Below are 19,374 nucleotides of genomic sequence, written 5' to 3'. Positions count from 1 at the left end.
TGACGATACCAACAGGAAGTTACGAGATAACTGACATTGAAAAATATATTCAAAAGAAATTACGAAGACTCAGCATCAGCATCAGAGCCAATAATAATGAATTGAGAAGTGAGATAAAATGTGATCAATTTATAAATTTTACACCTCAAGATTCTATTGGTCGGCTATTGGGATTTACAAATCGGAAGCTGATGCCACATAAAACTCACTCATCAGATTTACCAGTGAAGATATTAAAACTCAATGCTCTGAGAGTTGAGTGTAACATCACGTCTGGTGCTTACATAAATGAACACAAAGTTCACACTATTCATGAATTTTTCCCAAGTGTACCACCAGGATATAAGATTGTTGAATTGCCATCACACGTCATTTATCTGCCGATCGCCGTACAAGCAATACAAAATCTCAGACTGAGAATTGTAGATCAAGACGGAAAACTGGCTAATTTCAGAGGTGAGACGATAACCATAAGACTGCATATAAAGTCTATAAAATAATGGGTATCGTGTATGAAACAAAAAGTGGTGCTGGGTATAAAAAGACAGCAACATGGTCAAGCAACATCAGTCACCGAGTACCTCACAAAGTGTTAACACATCAGAACATTCAGTTTCTACAGAGCCTAGGACTAAAATTACGTGGAAAATTAAGAAAATAAAAATTTATTTTTGCTGTTTAACGTGTACACGACCATGGCAGCGGAAATCTTAAATATTCAACGACAAATCATTTTTGATGAGTCAATTGCACACTATGAAGCGCATGCTCATCTCCCGTATGCTTCATCAACATTCAACAACAGCGATGAAATAAGAATTGCAGTTCAACACCAAGATTTGTGTCTACTTCCAAGTAAAAGTACATTACATGTGTACGGAAAATTCAAAAAGTCCGATGGTACAGCTGTGAGTGCAACGACTCACATGGTCAACATGACAGTTTGTCATATGTTTGAAGAAATACGGTACGAACTCAATGGTGTTGAGATTGATCGTAACAAAAATGTTGGTATCACAAGTCTCATGAAAGGATACACATCACTAAGTCCTGCTCAAGAAAATATACTTGAAAATTCAGGCTGGATTATGGATGAAGCTGTAAACAAATTACACAATGACAATGGTTTCTTTGATATATCTATACCGCTGAGTCTCCTGCTTGGTTTTGCTGAAGATTACCATAAAATTGTCATCAATGCAAGACATGAATTAATTTTGATAAGATCAAATTCTGATTTGAATGCATACATTGTAGCCACACCTGCTGCTGGAGCTCATGCTGAAGCTGTTAAAATTACACTGCAAAAAATCGAGTGGATTGTACCATATGTGACTATGGCTGATAAACAAAAAATTGAAGCTTTGAATTATATTACAAGTGATCCAGCTATCTCAATCAGTTTCCGTGCTTGGGAGCTGTATGAGTATCCTCTATTACCAAATACTTCGAAGCACATTTGGGCAGTCAAAACTTCTACGCAGCTTGAGAAACCACGTTTTGTGATACTTGGATTTCAAACAGCAAGAAAAAATGACGCAACTAAAAATGCCAGCGGATTTGATCACTGCAACATCAGAGACATAAAATTATTTTTAAACTCTCAGAGTTATCCTTATGGGAATTTGAATCTCAACATTGCAAACAATCAATATGCTCTGTTGTACGACATGTATATAAATTTCCAAATTTCATACTACAACAAAGAACCAGAGCCACTGCTGACAAAGAAAAAATTTTTGGAACAAGCACCACTGTATGTTATCGATTGCTCGAAACAAAACGAATCAATTAAATCTGGACCAGTGGACATTCGTCTGGAATTTGAATCTGCAAATCAATTTCCTGCGCAGACATCAGCTTATTGCCTCATTATACATGATCGCATCGTCGAGTATAATCCCATAAGCAGCATCGTACGAAAACTAATATGAAGACTATTCAATTTAATCCAACGCCAACCATACATTATATGTATGTATGGAGATTTGCACACGAGCAAGCAAGAAGAAGCGAATGGGAACAAGCAGCAAGAGATCGAGAACGATTTAAACAAAGAATTAATAAATTAAATATAATTATTGAACCTGTATTAATTAAAAAACTTACATTTATAAATAAATAAACTTTTTTATATTGACATACATTGTTTTTTATTACTTATAACCTAAAATATACATTTAAGTCTTACATAACCTTAAATATTTTTTTTTATTTCACATAACCTCAAATACATACGAAACTATAGTATTTTTTCTTAACCTAAAATTATACATTTTTTAGTCTTACATAACCTTGAATATTTTTTTTATTTGACATAACCTCCAATACATAATAAACTATAGATATTTTTCTTAACCTAAAAAGTACAATTGCAACAATCTTTTCTGAATGGATATGCAAGGCTATCAGGGATATCATCATAGAAAAGAGAATGATCCCGACACCTTTGATAGCCAATCAATTTTTCATTATTTTGTAATCGTTCCGGTAGTTTGTGCCAAGCGAAATCGATTTGTTGGGTTGCATTTTCAATGATAAATGAAACATCAAGACAAGCGATATCTTGATTATCCATACACAGTAAGTTCTCCAACTGATTGAAGATCTGAACCGACTTTTCATAGGTTGGTTGGTTTCCATAGCAAGTCCAAAACCACTTCTTAAAAAATTGAACATTTTGATATGCACATGAAGAATAAAACTTTTTCTTATGATGAACATGGTATGGACAGCGATGTTTCGGAAAATCATAAGCATCAAATAAAGAAAAATGTCTCAGTTTTTCCATATCAATTATAGGTACAACAGAGTCAATTAGATCATCAAGCCATTTTTTCTTTCGTTCACCTTGAACGTAAAAGTAACGTGCATTTTTCACCAAAATATCTAGATTTTCTTTCAATGACTCATATGGTTGCACACCAGATGTCCATGAAATTGAATGTTGAAGTCCACAATGATCAACACTTTTTTGCATTACTGCAACATCAATCTGATCTAAAGGTGGTTCGAATAACCAATGTTCACATTGCACACGTTTATATGGATTAACTTTAACACAAATATCACTAGCACAAAGTTCTTTTATCACAAATCTGCCATCAGGCATCTCAAAACCCACAAAATCAATTATTAGTTCCATTATTGCGGTTTGTTAGCTTTGAACAATGACTTAGTTAATATAAATGTGATTTCATGACACGCTCCTTCATAATCTTTGCGATCGTTAAAGTTCAATAATAATTCTTTCCAATGAGACAGTTGTAAGTTGATTTCTTTTCTTCGGATAGCCAATTCTTTGTCTCTTTCCTCATTCGCTTTCCTAAAGTAATAGGAATCTGGGATAGCGTCGTTGTCGTTGTCGCCGTAATCATCAAAAATATCACTTTCACTGCTTATATCCTCGAACTCGATTTGGGCATCGTGGTTACACTCATCAGTGCATACATGAAGTCTGTAAAAATTAACAATCAAATATTTATAGTCAAGTTATTAAAGAAAAAATAATAATTTTTGAAATAATAATTCTTACATACTTTGAACCTTGAGGACCCATTTTTTATGATTTCCTAAGTAAACGTAATTGTAGTTTTTCCGTTTTTTCACTGATTTCAAGCAGATTCTTTGCTAACTTTCTTTTTTCAGCACAGCCTGGACACGATACTTCTCGCGCACTTTCAATAATTTCAATGTTTTTGTCAAATGCAATTACGTCATTGATAAATTTACCAATATCCTCGGGGGGTATGTCACCAAATAACGATTCAATAATATCGTCAAGATTATCAGTGTACGGCCGGTTATGTAAGAGAAAAATTCTTTCACTTTCACTGAATTTATTATCCATTTGCACTAGCTGTTAACTAGAACGTTTCTCGATGTAGACTGACTGCTGCTGCTGCGAGCTCTAGAGCTCAGCGCTCAGCTCAATTCCCCCACTCTAGCTCAAAAACAAGTTCAAACCTGTTAGATGACGTCATCTACTACGCAGTTAAAAATAGAAAGTTTTTTCTCAGAACTGGATGAGTCATCATCAAAAATTCTACTACGCAGTTAAAAAACAAAAAAGAGGGGAGAGAATCTCACGTCTAACGCGAGCTCAAAATGGCGGAGATGAGCCCTAAGAAAGCTCAAAATGGCGGGGATGAGCTCAACGCGTGCTCAAAATGGCTGTTAATTAGCATCAAAATGGCCCCAGATAAGCTCAGGCGGTAAAATAGGTCCCAGATAAGCTCAAATGATAACAATTAACGTCAAAATGATGTCAAAAAGGCCTCAGATAAGCTCAAATGATGTCAAAAGACCGCAGATAACCACACCTACAGTAGATACATCACCAACAGTCGATACATTATCGACAGTCGATAACCAACAGTCGATAACTTACCATCCACCAATCGATAACTTACCGTCCGTCGGTACAACAGATCATGCCCATCTTGCCCCTTTGTATCCAGAACCCCCCCTGTCTCTCTACTACTCCGCTTTTACACCGGTTACCCTGATTTAACACCGGTATTTTTAACACCGGTGAATTACTCCTTCTACACCGGTGTAATTTTATTTTAACACCGGGCGGAGTTAAATGGAGTCCATTTTTAACACCGCTCTTTTTACAGTGTAGCTTTTTTTAAAATCATTTTTTAAATTCCTTAATTGCTTATTAAATATTCCCGGTTTCCTGTAACTTCATTAGCCTCCATGATATTTTAGGACCTCGTTCTAGAAGAAATTAAGTTATTATTGATAAATATAAAAATTCTAGAGATAGTTCTCTTATTTTTACATTACTTTTAAATAACGTCTGTTATTTTTAAATTTTATATCATATTAATTAATTATTTAATTACATTAAAAATTTGTATGAAAAAAAGTTAAAAGCTTCGAGATAATTACAAAAATCCAAAAGAAAAAAATATTTACTTGATACAATATAAAAGCTCGGTTTATTTTTTCATCCATAAATTTCAATAGAGCCGTGGTATTGAAATAAACTTTCAGTTGCTCTATGCTGGTATTGATGACTACAAAATTTACGTACCCGTATATTATCATTTCCGTATACTCATTTATTTAACTCTTTTTTTTTTTTTAGTTTTTTATTACTAAATATATATGCGCATTGTATGCATATTGTTTATATATATATATATATATATATATATATATATATATATATATATATATATATATATATATTTGTTTTTTCTATGAGTTTTACAGTGTTAGTCCTCCTAGTTTTTCATTCGTAATCCAGATTACGTTTCTGGACGTTCATCTCCACCCTTTTAACCCACACTGCAATAAATTCCTTCCGGTGAGAGCGAATGTTCACAGATTTTCCACGCTCCCATTTTTTTCCTCACTCATTCGCTGTGGCCTCATGTCGCTTTGCAAATTTTTTTCAAATAAATACACAGTCTTGCATATGCACGCGCACCCGGTGCATCCTGTGGTCAAGAAAAAAGACAGACCCCAATGAAAAACAATCCCGGGCATGAATAATAAAAAAAAAGTGAGAAAAAAAAATAATGAACGATGACTTCATAGGGAACAAGTGGAAAAAAAAATGAACGTTGACTCATTTTACATTTTACGCAACAATTATACTGTCAAGTAATTTTTTATTTTTTATTTCTTTCTCTCATTTCTTTTCACTCCCAGCTCCATTCAATTAAAAAATATAAATTAATTTTATATATACTTTAATCGCGAAATTCCACTCGTTATTTTTATCATTATTGTAAATGTAATGTAGGCATTAAAAAAAAAAAAATACGGGAAATAATTTTTACTCATTCACTGATGGCAGGAACTCGACATCTGCTGTATCTAAATTTATACCTATATATAATTTTTTTATATTCTTCTAAATCGAGCGTGAAACGTCCATTAGTCTGCATGAACACGTTGTTATACATTACGTGACAATACACAAAAAAAAGTAAAAATAATAAATAAAAGTTGTAAAAGACAAAGAAAAATAAAAGAGACCTGTCTCTAGAGTGTTAAGTGCTTGTGAAAAGCCACTACTTAACTCTTACACACATGCGTAGGGGAGGGTGGGGCAGAGCGGCCCCCCTAAGCCAATTATTATTTTTTGTGGCTTTCAACCATATGATCACTTTACTTTTGTCCTATTTCGAACAAATTTATGGACATTTTGCCAAAATTCTGAAAATTTTTTTTTTTTGTGGGGCAGAGCGACCCCTCTTCAAGTGATAAAAAAATTTTTTTTTTCGTTTTTTTTTTTTTAAATTGTTTTCATCATTAAGAATGTATTTCTTACTCTTGACAACTATTTTTGGTTTTGTATTACTCGAAAAAAATTTTTTAAAGCGTAAAAAATCGTTCACTCTCGATTACCTTAATTACTAATTGTTATTTAATAAAAAAAAAAAATCAATTCTATAATTTTACTTTATTTCAAAAATTTATCAACTAAAAAAAAAAATTTAATTTTTATAATTTTTTAGTGACCAAATTTGCCTCTTACATAGAGAAACGGCCGAAAAATATGAAAAAATAATTTTTTCGGAAGTTTCGGCTGGTCCATTTTGCCCCAGGTGTTATGCGTAGGGCTAGAAATGTGGAATTATAATAATTTTTTTTTAATTTGACGATAAAAATATGAAAAAATCACTTTTTCAAAATTTTGGGCTTGTCCATTTTGCCCCAAATGTCATGCGTAGGGGTAAAAATGCGCAAACATATCGGATTTATAGTAATTAGTCGAAAAAAAAAAAATTTTTTTTTTGGTCAAAATTTCAGGGGGCCGCTCTGCCCTACCCTCCCCTATATTTTTTTAAAATTTCATTTCAAATCTACAATTATTGCCATCACAATTTACATTGCCGCAATTTATAATTCAACTAGTTTATTTTCTCTTTAAATAATTTATATTCTTGAAAGTTTTACAAGACAATACCAAACTCTGGATTCCCAAGCCAGCAGTTGACTTTTCCCATAGATTAAAACCACATAGTGAAAACGTAACTAGATAACTTTAGCGATTGCTCTGTAGAAAATATAGTCGAGAGGTTAAACTTACACCCACACACACGTACATTTATACATATATATATACATATATAGACACGTACCTCAATCTTGGTATTCTAAAATGTTCAGACAAACTCGATTACGTTAGATGTGTGACCGATCCAATTTAAACGATTCCTTGAGTAATAGCAGTAGGAAGTAAACTATTTGGAAGGGCGCAATCCCGCAGTGACTAACTTAGCTAAAAAGTTAAACAAGTTTTCTTTTACTAGCACACATTTTTTAGCATATTCTCGAACACTTAAAACCTAATGTATTCATAAATTAGAATTACTCATTTATATGCCACCATAAAACTCCTAATAGAATAAAATTTTTTTATGCAACACAATAAGGAAAAAATCTTGAGGCATTGAGTTATAAAAGAAAACATAAAAAACAAGATTTAATGTTATTTTATTCATAAATGAGAGCCTTCAAAGCATATATACTTGATAATTTATGAATGAACTCTGATTTAATGGATCTGAACGGCATGAAAACTTTCAGCTTGCTGGTGTTTTCACCTATTTATGGTAGCGGAACTAAAAGCAATAGCATGTGAGTGAGGGAATGAGTGAATGAGTGAGCGAGTGAGTTAGTGAGGACGGGAATGAATGAGGGTGAAGGGAAACGAACCTTTCACTTGCGAAAAAGAGGTGAGAATACCTGAACATTTTCAAAAGGGAATTGAGCGAACAAAGAGAGCAAACGAGAAAGCTTTAGTTATGTTCTAGGCCAACTTGCAGAGTAGCGTTATGATATATAGATATATGTGTGAGTGTGTTGGTGTGTGATGGCGAAAAATTTCGTGGTGTTTAATATAACCATAACTTTCTCCCAAACTTTTCAACTAAATTATTTATCCTTCATTAATTTTGTACTTTGAAAATTTAATGGCTGGATGTTATTTCCACCGAGTGAATTAACTTAATTACGTACATGGTTATTTAGTTAATTCATTTAAATTGACTGATAGAAAGTTTTCCCTAAAAGTTTTTTGATGGGAAAAAAATATCGGGTATATTTGTCACTTATGTCTCCATAATTATTTATGTAACTGAAGATCGAAACTTTTTCCGGGGAATGAAAAAAAAAATGGAAAGTAAAAAAATCTACACTGAGAAAAAAAAATACTATTTTCCAAACAAGAATTTCTTGGTTCAAGAAATCCGTTCAAAATATTTATTTTATTATTATTAATTATCAATTTCTTGAGAAAAGAGCATCAATTTTTTTTTTGTTATTATATGAATTTGATATTATATTATGAGTAAACAAAAGAATAGCTTTACTTGAACTAAATAAAAATTATTTCCTTCAATTCTACGAGTTCTTGAGACAAAATTATATATTCTTAAAAATTATCAAAAATATGTTTTTGTCTCAAGTAAATGTTCTTGATAAAAGTATTTTTTTTCTCAGTGTAATGGATGACTACACAGAAAAAAATAATTTCTGGGCGCAAGAATTTTTTCGTATTATGAATTGAACACAAAAATTTTCTTGGGACGAGAAAAAATTTATTGATTCAAAAAGTTTTTTCTTGCTCTGAAAAAATCCATTCTCGCCGTAAGAAAATTTCTGTTTTCAATTCATAATGCAAAAAATTTCTTGGGCTGGGAAAAAATTTTCTTGGGGCGAGTAAAAAATTCTTGTGACAAGAAATCTTTTTTTTCTGTGTAGATTTCTGAAATTTCTCGCATATTGATGCCGAAAATTCTAGCCACTTCCAATTACCCCTCGAGTCACTTTTAAGCAGTCAAATTGCATAAATTTTTTTCATTTTCGTTGCGCAAAAACGTTCCAATTTTCAGGTACATCAAAAATTTGTGTAATAAAAATCGTTTAACCGGAAGTAATTGAATTCTTTCCACTACAAATATTGAATTTTCTTTTTCGTTTTACAAGATTAATACTTTTACATTTATTATTGTTGTGCGGTTTATAATAGATGAAGAAATTTTTTGGGATATGTATAAAAAAAAAAAAGGTAAATGGATAAAAGAAAAAGATTAATAGGGATTCAGATATTATAAATATGAGATCTCGTGAGGTCTTGAAAAATGATGTACCGCGATAAAAATAATCCCTTTCATCTTTCATGATATTTTTTAGTGATTATCTTGTAAAAAAATGATGTATAATTAATTGATAATAATGGAAGGAAACAGTTTAATGAATTAAGCTAACATGAGCCATTATTTTGCTCATTTCACGTCGACTTGGTTCTTTCACGTGGAAACACTTGGCTTTGAAGGCCCATATCTTCTGAAAGGACATATAGAATTACTTTAAACTTGTAGGAAACGTAGTTCAGTTTCAAAATCGATTGAAACTCTCTGAAAGTAATTCGTTACTTATTTTCTAACATTAAAAAATTTTTTCAATTAAATTTTCCTCATAAATTACGAATAAGATTCAATTTGAACTAAAACTGACAGTTATTAATTTTATATTTTATTATTCAATTTTTGTTTAAGATCATAAGATAAGACAGCATATGAAACGTATGTTCATCAGAATTTTTGAACGACAAAATATGAAATCTAAATTCGATTTAAAGATATGTTTATATATTATTTACCGCAAGTCAACATAAAAGCGACAAGTAGAATGAAAATTTTATCGTCGAAAGAAAACGGAGTGAAATTTACGATTGAATAGGATGCGACGAAATGGAATTACTCTTATTTTTATTTTCCTGTCTTGTCGTCGGAACGTCGCATCTTTCAGTATACAAATTTATATAAGAGACATACTTCAAAGTACATACCGTGTAAAGAAATTTCTCTTTAAATAATCAATCGCGTGATTAATAATTTAATTTCCATTTTTTACTCGGCATTAAATTTTGAAAAATTAATTGACGAGAAGTAAATCGCGTGACAATTAATTGAACAAGACGATTTTAGACGGGAGTGGAATTGTCTGTCGGAGCCAAGTTGTGTTTTATTACTGGTATCGATACTTTGAATTTAAATGTCCACACGGAAAAAAGAGCAGTTGAAAAATTACAGTTTCGTACACAGAAAAAAAGAATTTCTTGGCGCAAGAAATATTTTGTATTATGAATTGAAGACAAAAATTTTTCTTGGCTCAAGAATTTTTTTCTCGCCTAAAAAATTTTTTTCTTGTTCCGAGAAAATTTTTTCTTACCCCAATAAAAGTTTTGTTTTCAATTCATAATACAAAAAATTTCTTGGGTCAAGTAAAAATTTTCTTAGAACAAGAAAAAATTTTTTGCGCCAAGAAATCCGTTTTTTCTTTGTATAGTAGTAAAGCGCTCCGAGTCTGAAACTGTAAAAATTACATTTTTTATCAGTAAATTTTATAGAAATAACAGATATTACAGTTTCAAACTCGATATTGTCGATTTAAACTGTAAAATTTGCTGCTTAAAATTGTATTAATTTTATTACTATAACAAATTTCTAAAATTACAGTTTACGCTTTAATGTTTAAAGAATTTTGCCCTGAAAGCCTTTTTCACTGTAGAAACTGTAATTTTTCAACTGCTCTTTTTTCCGTGCGGCGAAAAAAATGATATTTAAGAAAAAGTAAAATGAAATCAGAAATTAATGTAGTAAGAAAATACTAGATATTCTGTGTTCTAGATAGGGAACGTGATTTTACATTCACTAAATTGCATTGATATGAAAAAATAATTAAATGTCAGTAATAATAAAATATCAATTTATCTTGAATGTCATAAAAGAATAAGTTTCCTTTAAAATCATTTTATAAATTCATTTTTCTTTTTGATTTCAATGTATACTCACTTCCTTTTCTTATACTTTTATTCTACCGGGAACTCGAGCGAAAGATAGGCGGATGAAAACTGCCCGAAACGTGTCGATTCGCGATTTCTTAAACTTGTAGATTTATTTCCATCTTCAAGTATAGATCCCGTAAAAACTGAAGAAGCCAACGATGACTTTGAAGATGAAGTACAAAAAAAAAGTTTGAATAAAAAAATAATAATAATAAGAAATATCAAAAGTAAAGTCATAAGAAAAGCAGCTACGAGTGGAATAGATTTCAAAAAGTTTAAACGATGCGGATTCGTTCTCATCGTCGCCGCCGTCATTGTGAAATCTTACAAATTTTTTTTTCTTTTATTCATGATTATTACATCCTACCATTACTTATACATAAGACCATATTTTTTCCATATAAAATCTTCATCTCAAAGTTTAAGCGTTTTTTAAGCTTTCAATAAACACTTTTGCTCTTTTTATCCGTCAATTCACTCAATATTCACTGACATTATTTTTTTTGCCATCCAGAAAACGTCAAGTAGTTTTTTTTTCCTTTTAAAAATCGTTATTAGCTTGTTTTTAATTTAAATATTAAAGTTTTCACAACAAAAGCTATAAAGTGAGTAAAAAAATTTTGTAGGAATTTAGTTGCAGTATTTGCATAAAGGGTCAAAAGCATTTTTATTCACTTTGATCAGATAATTTAGCTAATTAAAAGTACAGAAAGCATAGCGAAAGAAAATAACAATATTAAAATTTTTCAGTATTAATATTATAGATAATAAATTTATCGTTTTCTGTTGTTACAGTGGTGCGGTTTAGTACCAACTGTTTCTTTTACTTTTGTTTTTTTAATATTATGCAGGTTGTTAAAAGGAAAAGCATCGTAAATGTTGACTACCCCATGGAGGACATTGGAAAGAGGGTGATTGTAAAGTATCCTCAGGCACAACACGTTTATACGTGCTCTCTGTTTCTATTTCTCTTTACCGTTTAGTTTTTTTCCTTTTCGGTTTGTCCTTTTGTGATTGTAGCCTTCGTTTCAGAGGTAATTACATCTAGTGTAGGACAAAATGCGCGTACAGAATGCTATTCTGTCTGTCTTTACAACTGCAGCAGTAGAAATAGGAACAGGAACTGAATCAAGAGCAAGAGCATCAGTACTAGTTACCGCTCCTACTGATGCTAGTCGACTGGTTACGACTTGCGATAATAGGAACAGAGAAGCTTCTGCTTGTCCAATGCAATCCTCACAATAAATTACGAGTCTTTTGTGAATTCAAATTAATTACTCGGTAGAAATGACATATCTCTAAATGCCTACAAAGCCTTCTCATTAAGTCCTTTTGAATATTTTATTTCAATTATATTAAATATCTTTAAATAACGTCGATTATTTTAACATCATTATGGACAGAAAAAAATAATCTATGTGCTTTTTTTTTCAATTTACTTTGAACCTTTTATTGAAATTGGACAAAAAAAAAATGGGATTAAAAAAATAAATGTGAAGTTTTTTTCCCTCGATACTTTTCTATTTGAAAAGTTCTCGAAACTCAGAAACTGAAGATTCGACCTATTTCAGTGCGATAAAGTTTTAGATTTTTTACTGAGATTTAAATTTGAATATTCGTTAAATTCGGTTTATTTTTTTAAGTACTCGGAAATCTGACAAAGGGCATTATGTTTTTAAAAAAACTCCCATTGTTTTATTAAAAGCCGCTCTGAATTAGCATTGAAAAGTTGCATTGAAAATTTACCTTCTATTTCATTTTATTTTTCGTTTTTATTTGAGGTTCATTTCTCAAGAGTTTTGTGGATGCACACGTAAAGTTTTCTGATTGAGTACTTTGTTGGTTTCATTGAGATTTCATTACTCTTGAGGAATCATTGAAGCATAGAAAAATCCACAAATATATTTATGAAAAAAGTTCACCAGAAGCCTATTACTCGGAAAAAACTCTCATGCCAACTTTTTTACATATTTTTGTTTTTTCGAGACGGCTCAAGTTATTTTGCAAAACTTTATAAATTTACTGAATTAAAACGAGCTCATATATTATTATTATTTACAGTAAAGTATCATATATTTTCAAAAGAGATTAAAATCGGTAATTCGTAAAAAATAATATCAGCATGAACTTTTGGCCTGACAATGAGTTATTCTCGTGTTATCTCGACCCTCATCCTCCTTTAAATCATTCGCTATCGCTACAACCTCTATAAGTCTTCTAATAATTGATATAAATAGCTATACAATGAACAATCAAAATTTGGAATTGAACATCACAATCAACCTGAGTAAATTTGGTCTTTTGAATCCTTACAATTATATTTGTTTTTTATTTTTTCATCATCAAATTGGGTAATTTCGGATTCCAAACCAACCGTTATTATGTACATGGAAAAAAATTAATCATCACTTCCTATTATTTTTCTCCTATTTATAGTCATTTTAAAAATTTTAAAAATTTGTGATGAGTTTCAAAAAAAAATCTAAAAACCGCTTGAGTCTGCGGACCAGCTCTGAAACTTCCCACAGTTTTCGAGCTCAAGGATGAATAAGTGTCGACAATATGAACATTTATCGCTTGTTTTGACGCATTCTGGTGGAAAAAAGTAGAAAAAAGTCTTTTTCTGATAGTTATTTTTTTTTTTTAAATCAATGCTCGAAGTCTGTTTTTATCGCGACTATAAATAATTTTAAAGTTAAAAAAAACTTAAAATAATTAAATGCTACAAGTAATTAAAGCCTTTACATCTCAGTATTGTTAATTTATTTAAATATTCAGGGTCATAAAAAGTATAGTGTCAACGAAAAGTACTTCTTCTACAATGGAGAAAATTTAAAATACATAAAACTTGAAGTTAATTCAAATAAATTTAGCAAAGAGAATTTTTAAAAATAATTCAGCGTAAAAACGTCAGGTCAAAAATAATGTGATGTAATAGAGCAAATTAATTGGATATTAAATTTCGATTAATTACGCCATAGTCATTCTATTCACTCTAAAACTGTTTGTTCTATGCAAATCCAAGGGAGCTATCAAGTGAAGACCTAGAGGCAGTAGAGATCAGCAGATCAGTTGGGGGGGGGGGGGGTTCCTATAGACCGACAATAATTCACTCGGTCAAAGTTCACCTCATGCGAGCATTTTAATTCCTGTTTTCAAAATTTACTGTTATAATTTTTTTTAAAATTCACTTCAAAATTAAAAATGACTGATTTCAATAAATTACTAAATCTCTTTCGCGCAGCCCTCACCCAAAGCTTCTCATTCTATTAATAAATTTAAAATTACACTACAAAAAATTGCCAGTGAATTTGAAGTGATCTGGATTTGATTTAAATCCGCATTCACTCCGATTTGGACTTCAATATTAAAATAAACTCCATTTCGGAGTGAATTTCACTCCGAGGGGATCAAATAAATAAATAGTCATCCGCTCTGCATTTACTTCGGATTTAATCCGGGTTCGCAAATTTTTTACCGCATACTTGTACTGAATATAATTACATATTAAATTATTGTAACAGTATTTAGTATCAGGTGGTACATATATGTTGATATTAAATTTCTTGCAATACGGGAAGTATTACATAATATATGTACACAGCTATTATGAAATTGAATGTGATTTGCAAGCTGAGTAGTCGCATAATAATCGCAAATCTTCTTGCGGCTGCACAAAGTAAACTGAGAGTCTCGGGAAATATCACGTACGACGATGGTGCATAACCTCTCCTCGTCATACATGCATATCTATATAGATATAGATATATATTTTGAAAATTTTATATCCTTTAAGAGCATTAGGTCGGGCAAGTACTGACGTACATCATATGATGAGAGCATTCTTGCGTATAAAATTAAGTTAACGTACATCAATAGGAAAAAAGCTTCAGTTCGCTTTATACTTACTTCAACACCGCCTACTCTAATACTATTTTACTTAACGCACACGACTTACCTGCACTATTATTATCCATTTTACATAAAAGCATTTTACACGACCTGACACTGCCGCGATAGCTCGAAAATCTCGTCAATTTTCTTTTACATTTACACTTTACACTTCTATTTTTTTATTTTTTATTTTATTATGTATACTTACACTGCAACAATAACCTGTAGCATTGAGAAGAAATTTTTTTTGTTATGAATGAGATTTTTTATCGATGCTCTTAATGTTATATTTTATTTAACCGCTTGGGTAAAGTACGAGCAGCCACTTGGAAAAATAATAACGAGATAGTTAATTAGAAAAGAGTAAAAATAAAATAAAATAGTGAATAGCAGGAGAAGTAGAAGAAGCAGTTGAAGAAGTAGAAAAAGGTTTAAGGAAGTTCGATGAAGCTTTTTGAGTAGTTTTTTTTTCTCAACAATTCTAAACGACGTGATTTTGTGGTATAAATGTAATGGTGTGAATTTTGTGGCTGGTTAGATGGTAGTAGAAAGTACTTTCTCCTATAGTTTCAATGGCCATGGGTTTTCAGTAGTATGGAAGCAATATATAGTGAAGAAATGTGGGTAGGAGTTGCTGAGAGGACGTGAAGGGAGATGATACCTTAGTTCGCACTTGGGAACGAGAACATGGGGCGACGAAAGTTGAGATCAAAATTCGCCGAGGGCTGTACGCGCTAGAGTCCTAATGGATCGTATTCTAGCCTCAAGATCCGAGCTTTTTCTTCTCCCATTACGTTTATGACCTCAAGGCGCCAGCTAAAAAAATAAAATAAAATAAAGAAAACCTAGTGCTTGAGTACTTCATTGCTGCAGTTGAGCTTTTTTTTCCCTTATTTTTAACTTCATCATAGAATAACTTATTGCTGTTTTTTCTGCTCATACCAGAAAGATTAACACCAAATAACGATGCTTACATTTTAATAATTATTTCAACTAATTTTGAATATTTTTATGGCAGCCAAATTTTTAAAGTTCACTAAGGGTTGGAAAATTTCTCTTAAGAGAGTGAAACAGGTGATTTTCAAATGAACCGTTTTCATAGATAAAGGCCCAAATAATTAAATAAAGTATTTCATTTGATACGTAAAGTTATTATTTATCGAATGAAATGCTTCCGGTTCGGAAATTTCGGTTTATATCTGAGAACGGCTCATTTGAAATTGCCATTTGCTAGTGTAAGTGCAACCAGCACCGTTTCGTTTGTTCACATGTGGGTGAGAAAGAGAATAGATGGCAAACTCTCTTAAGTATTAATATATTTTTGATACAGACTGACGATACCTTTCAATGTAAAATAATAGAAAACTAGAATTCATGTGTCGCGTACTCGTCACTTTTCGTTATTCATTTTAATGTATAGGGGAGAGATGGGCAAAAGGGGTACTTAAGAAAATACCAAGTTTTCGAGGACTCAAATACGCTAAATCTTTTTTTTTTAATGATATTCAAAGTAAATAGAAGAAATTTTCAGTTACCGTTGAAAAAAAAATTTTTTCATTTCTGCGGGCAAAGTGGGGTACCCCCTAGAAAAGGTAAAAAAAAACAATTTCTGGATTTTAAACGAATTTGATTAAGTTGAATTTTTTTGTAAGTAATTTACATGAAGAAAAATTATATTTAAGATGTTTATTGGAGACAAAAGAAGAAAAAAAATTTTTAATAGTTTTTATTATAAAACAAACGTCATTAATATTTTTCAACTGACAATTGATTTTTGAAAAAGTTTACTAAAAAAAATTTAAAGTAACGCTTAATTATATTTACAGAAGTGATTTTGGAATGTTTAAAAACCATTCAAAATATAAAAATTTTTTTTATAAAATTTTGGGGGTACCCCGTTTTGTCTACTCTACCCCGTCCCCTCCCCTTCCCCTACTGATGTATAAATTGTGTATATTTTTGTGCTGTCTTTAGCCAATCAGGTGTTCAAAAAAAAGGCTTCACATACATTTTATCTTCTTTTTATCATAGAATCATTACTCTTAAATTCTAGGAACGACAATAATATTGTTAACATTAAATTTTGTCGTACAAACATTTTGAATTTTTCCCTAACTGATGATAGTCATTACTCATTACCGTTCAATTTTGAACGTGTATTGATAGTCATAAATTATTCTAATCTAATGACATAAAGCGATGTAAAGTGAACGGGAACTTGATCGAACTGTAATTCAACTCAAAACTTAGGAAACCATAAAATTGACTTCGTTAATCCTAATTCATGCCGCATCCAATATCCAAGTAGATCGATTCAAATCCATATTTACATACATATTACACGCTAATATCAGTCTTACAATACTTGATTAGTTTCTACATCACCATTTAATCATCACTAAAATTTCGGTCGAACAGAAAATAATTGAAAAAGAAATAAAAATGAAATGTTTAAATAAAAATAAATTTTTATCTTCAAGAGCAAAAGAAGTGAAGAAATCGCATAAAGTTTTGCCAAAAAGTGTGCAACAAGATGTAATCGTAGTTGGTGATCTTTTGGCAGAGCCAAATCGTTGAGATTTTTCAGCGAGTAGTTTTGTGGAAAATAAGGAAAAAAACGCAGGACCATTTTATCCTCGTTACTTCCTTATCCGGTGTAAAAGTCGAAGGAAAGTGGCAAGTGATGTAGATCGTTTGTAAAAGGAAGTTGAAAAGAAGGAAGAAATGACGGCTCAGTACTTCTCCATGGCGTACTACTTTTTTTTTGTTAAAGTGTTATTTAGGTTGGCGATAACTTTTAATCTATGTCGTATATATTTGTATATATAGAATGTATAACTGTGTATGGTTATATCTGTATGATATTTTAGCCCGGGGCAATGTCACGATAGTTATAGTCGCTGTCACGCGAATACATTTGAGAGTATTATGGAACCATTGACGTTGGGTTATCTTTGGAAAAGTTAATAACGTAGCGTATGTCTAGTAACGCATTAGTTTATGTGCTGTAGCTAAACTCTTGAAATGTCTCGCTTCGTCAGCTTATCTCTCTTTGGTAGCCTTCCTGTATAATTTGCACAAGTCTCTATATATGTACTACCAACCAGTCAACTGGTCGACTAACAGATTATAGTTTGTTCTCGTGAGATTTACGAGTTGAGTACAAACTACAGATTATTGCTTCCCCCGTTGCTGCCTCGTGTTTATCCAAGTTTTCGAAAACCTCTCCAGGGCTACTTTAAAATTTATGAACAATTCTCAGCTATAAAGTTGTCTTTGGAAAATAAATAAATTTTTGCTTTTAAATTTTATATAGGGGAAGAAGGGGCCAAAGGGGGAAGGCAAAACGGGGTACCCCCAAAATTTTATTAAAAAAAAATTCTATATTTTAAATGGTTTTTAAATATTCCAAAATCACTTCTATAAATATAACCAAGCATTACTTTGAATTTTTTTTGGTAAACTTTTTCAAAAATCAATTGTCAGTTGAAAAATATTGATGACGTTTGTTTTAAGATAAAAACTATTAAAAATTTTTTTTCTTCTTTTGTATCCAATAAACATGTAAAATATAATTTTTCTTTATGTAAATTACTTACAAAAAAATTCAACTTAATCAAATTCATTTAAAATCCAGAAATTTTTTTTTTACCTTTTTTAGGGGGTACCCCACTTTGCCCGCAGAAATGAAAAATTTTTTTTTTCAACGGTAACTGAAAATTTCTTCTATTTACTTTGAATATCATTAAAAAAAAAAAAATTTAGCGTTTTTGAGTCCTCAAAAACTTGGTATTTCCTTAAGTACCCCCTTTTGCCCCTCCCTCCCCTATTTGTCGAATAATTTCATAGAAAAGCGATTGATAACAAGAAAATTAGCTTTCAAATTAGTGAAGCTATTGGCAAAAATATTTTTTAGTGTTTTTTTATATTAATATAACAGATATCTATTTAAACTTCAAACTCTCATTTAATAATTATTTAATATTCGATAATAATTTCATCGGAAAGCCAATGAGCTTTTAATTGATGAGAATTTGCTATTGAGTAGCAGTAAATTATAATATTAATCATTCCGTTAATTAATAATAATTATCAGCTAATAAAGAATGCAAAATATTATTCAAAATTAAAAAATAAAAAACTTCCGTAGGAATATGACATCAGGGCAATCGAGTTCGTAAGTGTCGATAGTTAATCTTGGAGCTAAATCTTAAATTTAAATACCTCTATCGTATAAAAGTAGTTAAAATAAACTCTCAGTTAATAATTCTCGGCTTTTTGGCTCTGAATACATAATAAACAATAAAAAAAAACGTATAGTAGCTAGTAGTAGAGTATCGATTAATATTCGAGGACGATGCGACAGATAGAGTTCTTATTTAAACTTTAGCTTAATCTCCATCGATATGAATGATTCATATATCAAATCCGAATTGCAACATCTCGTAGAATTATCGATTATCGACACTGCCCCTTTTTACTTTGGACCTCTCGCGTATCATTCCCCTTTTGAATCCTCCTTTCCCCAGTCCGCCCGCTTCTGCCACCGCACTATCCATAAACCAAGTGGAAGTGCAGTGGTTGATTCCAAAAGCCTTTTCTGTAAATGCCGCCAATTTATATCTACAGTTATACAATGTATACGATCTAACCTCAAAAGT

The 19,374-nt window shown here is 31.2% G+C and overlaps 3 protein-coding genes across 8 annotated transcripts in view; 2 read left to right on the top strand and 1 right to left on the bottom strand.

Moving 5' to 3' along the window:
- LOC130666864 (uncharacterized) overlaps positions 1-19,374 on the top strand; it is a 163,852-nt gene that overhangs the window by 61,272 nt on the left and 83,206 nt on the right. The gene's annotated exons all lie outside the window — the stretch shown is intronic.
- Positions 696-1,934, top strand: LOC130667235 (uncharacterized). The gene has a single exon (XM_057468730.1). The coding sequence runs from the start codon at positions 696-698 to the stop codon at positions 1,932-1,934; it is 1,239 nt and encodes a 412-aa protein (XP_057324713.1).
- Positions 2,301-3,856, bottom strand: LOC130666868 (uncharacterized). Of its 2 annotated transcripts, none has more exons than XM_057468190.1 (2): positions 3,540-3,856; positions 2,301-3,457 (listed from the first exon to the last, which is right to left on the bottom strand). In XM_057468190.1, exon 2 carries the CDS (start codon positions 3,143-3,145, stop codon positions 2,360-2,362), a length of 786 nt encoding a protein of 261 aa, XP_057324173.1. In that variant the 5' UTR covers positions 3,146-3,457; positions 3,540-3,856; the 3' UTR covers positions 2,301-2,359. Both variants share the same exon structure in this region, with proteins under 2 accessions (XP_057324173.1, XP_057324174.1).

The sequence above is a fragment of the Microplitis mediator genome, chromosome 4 (genome assembly GCF_029852145.1).
Source record: "Microplitis mediator isolate UGA2020A chromosome 4, iyMicMedi2.1, whole genome shotgun sequence".
NCBI classification, from domain to species: domain Eukaryota; kingdom Metazoa; phylum Arthropoda; class Insecta; order Hymenoptera; family Braconidae; genus Microplitis; species Microplitis mediator.
The sequence above is the reverse complement of the archived record's forward strand: the minus strand, read 5'-3'. Positions and strand labels throughout refer to the sequence as shown.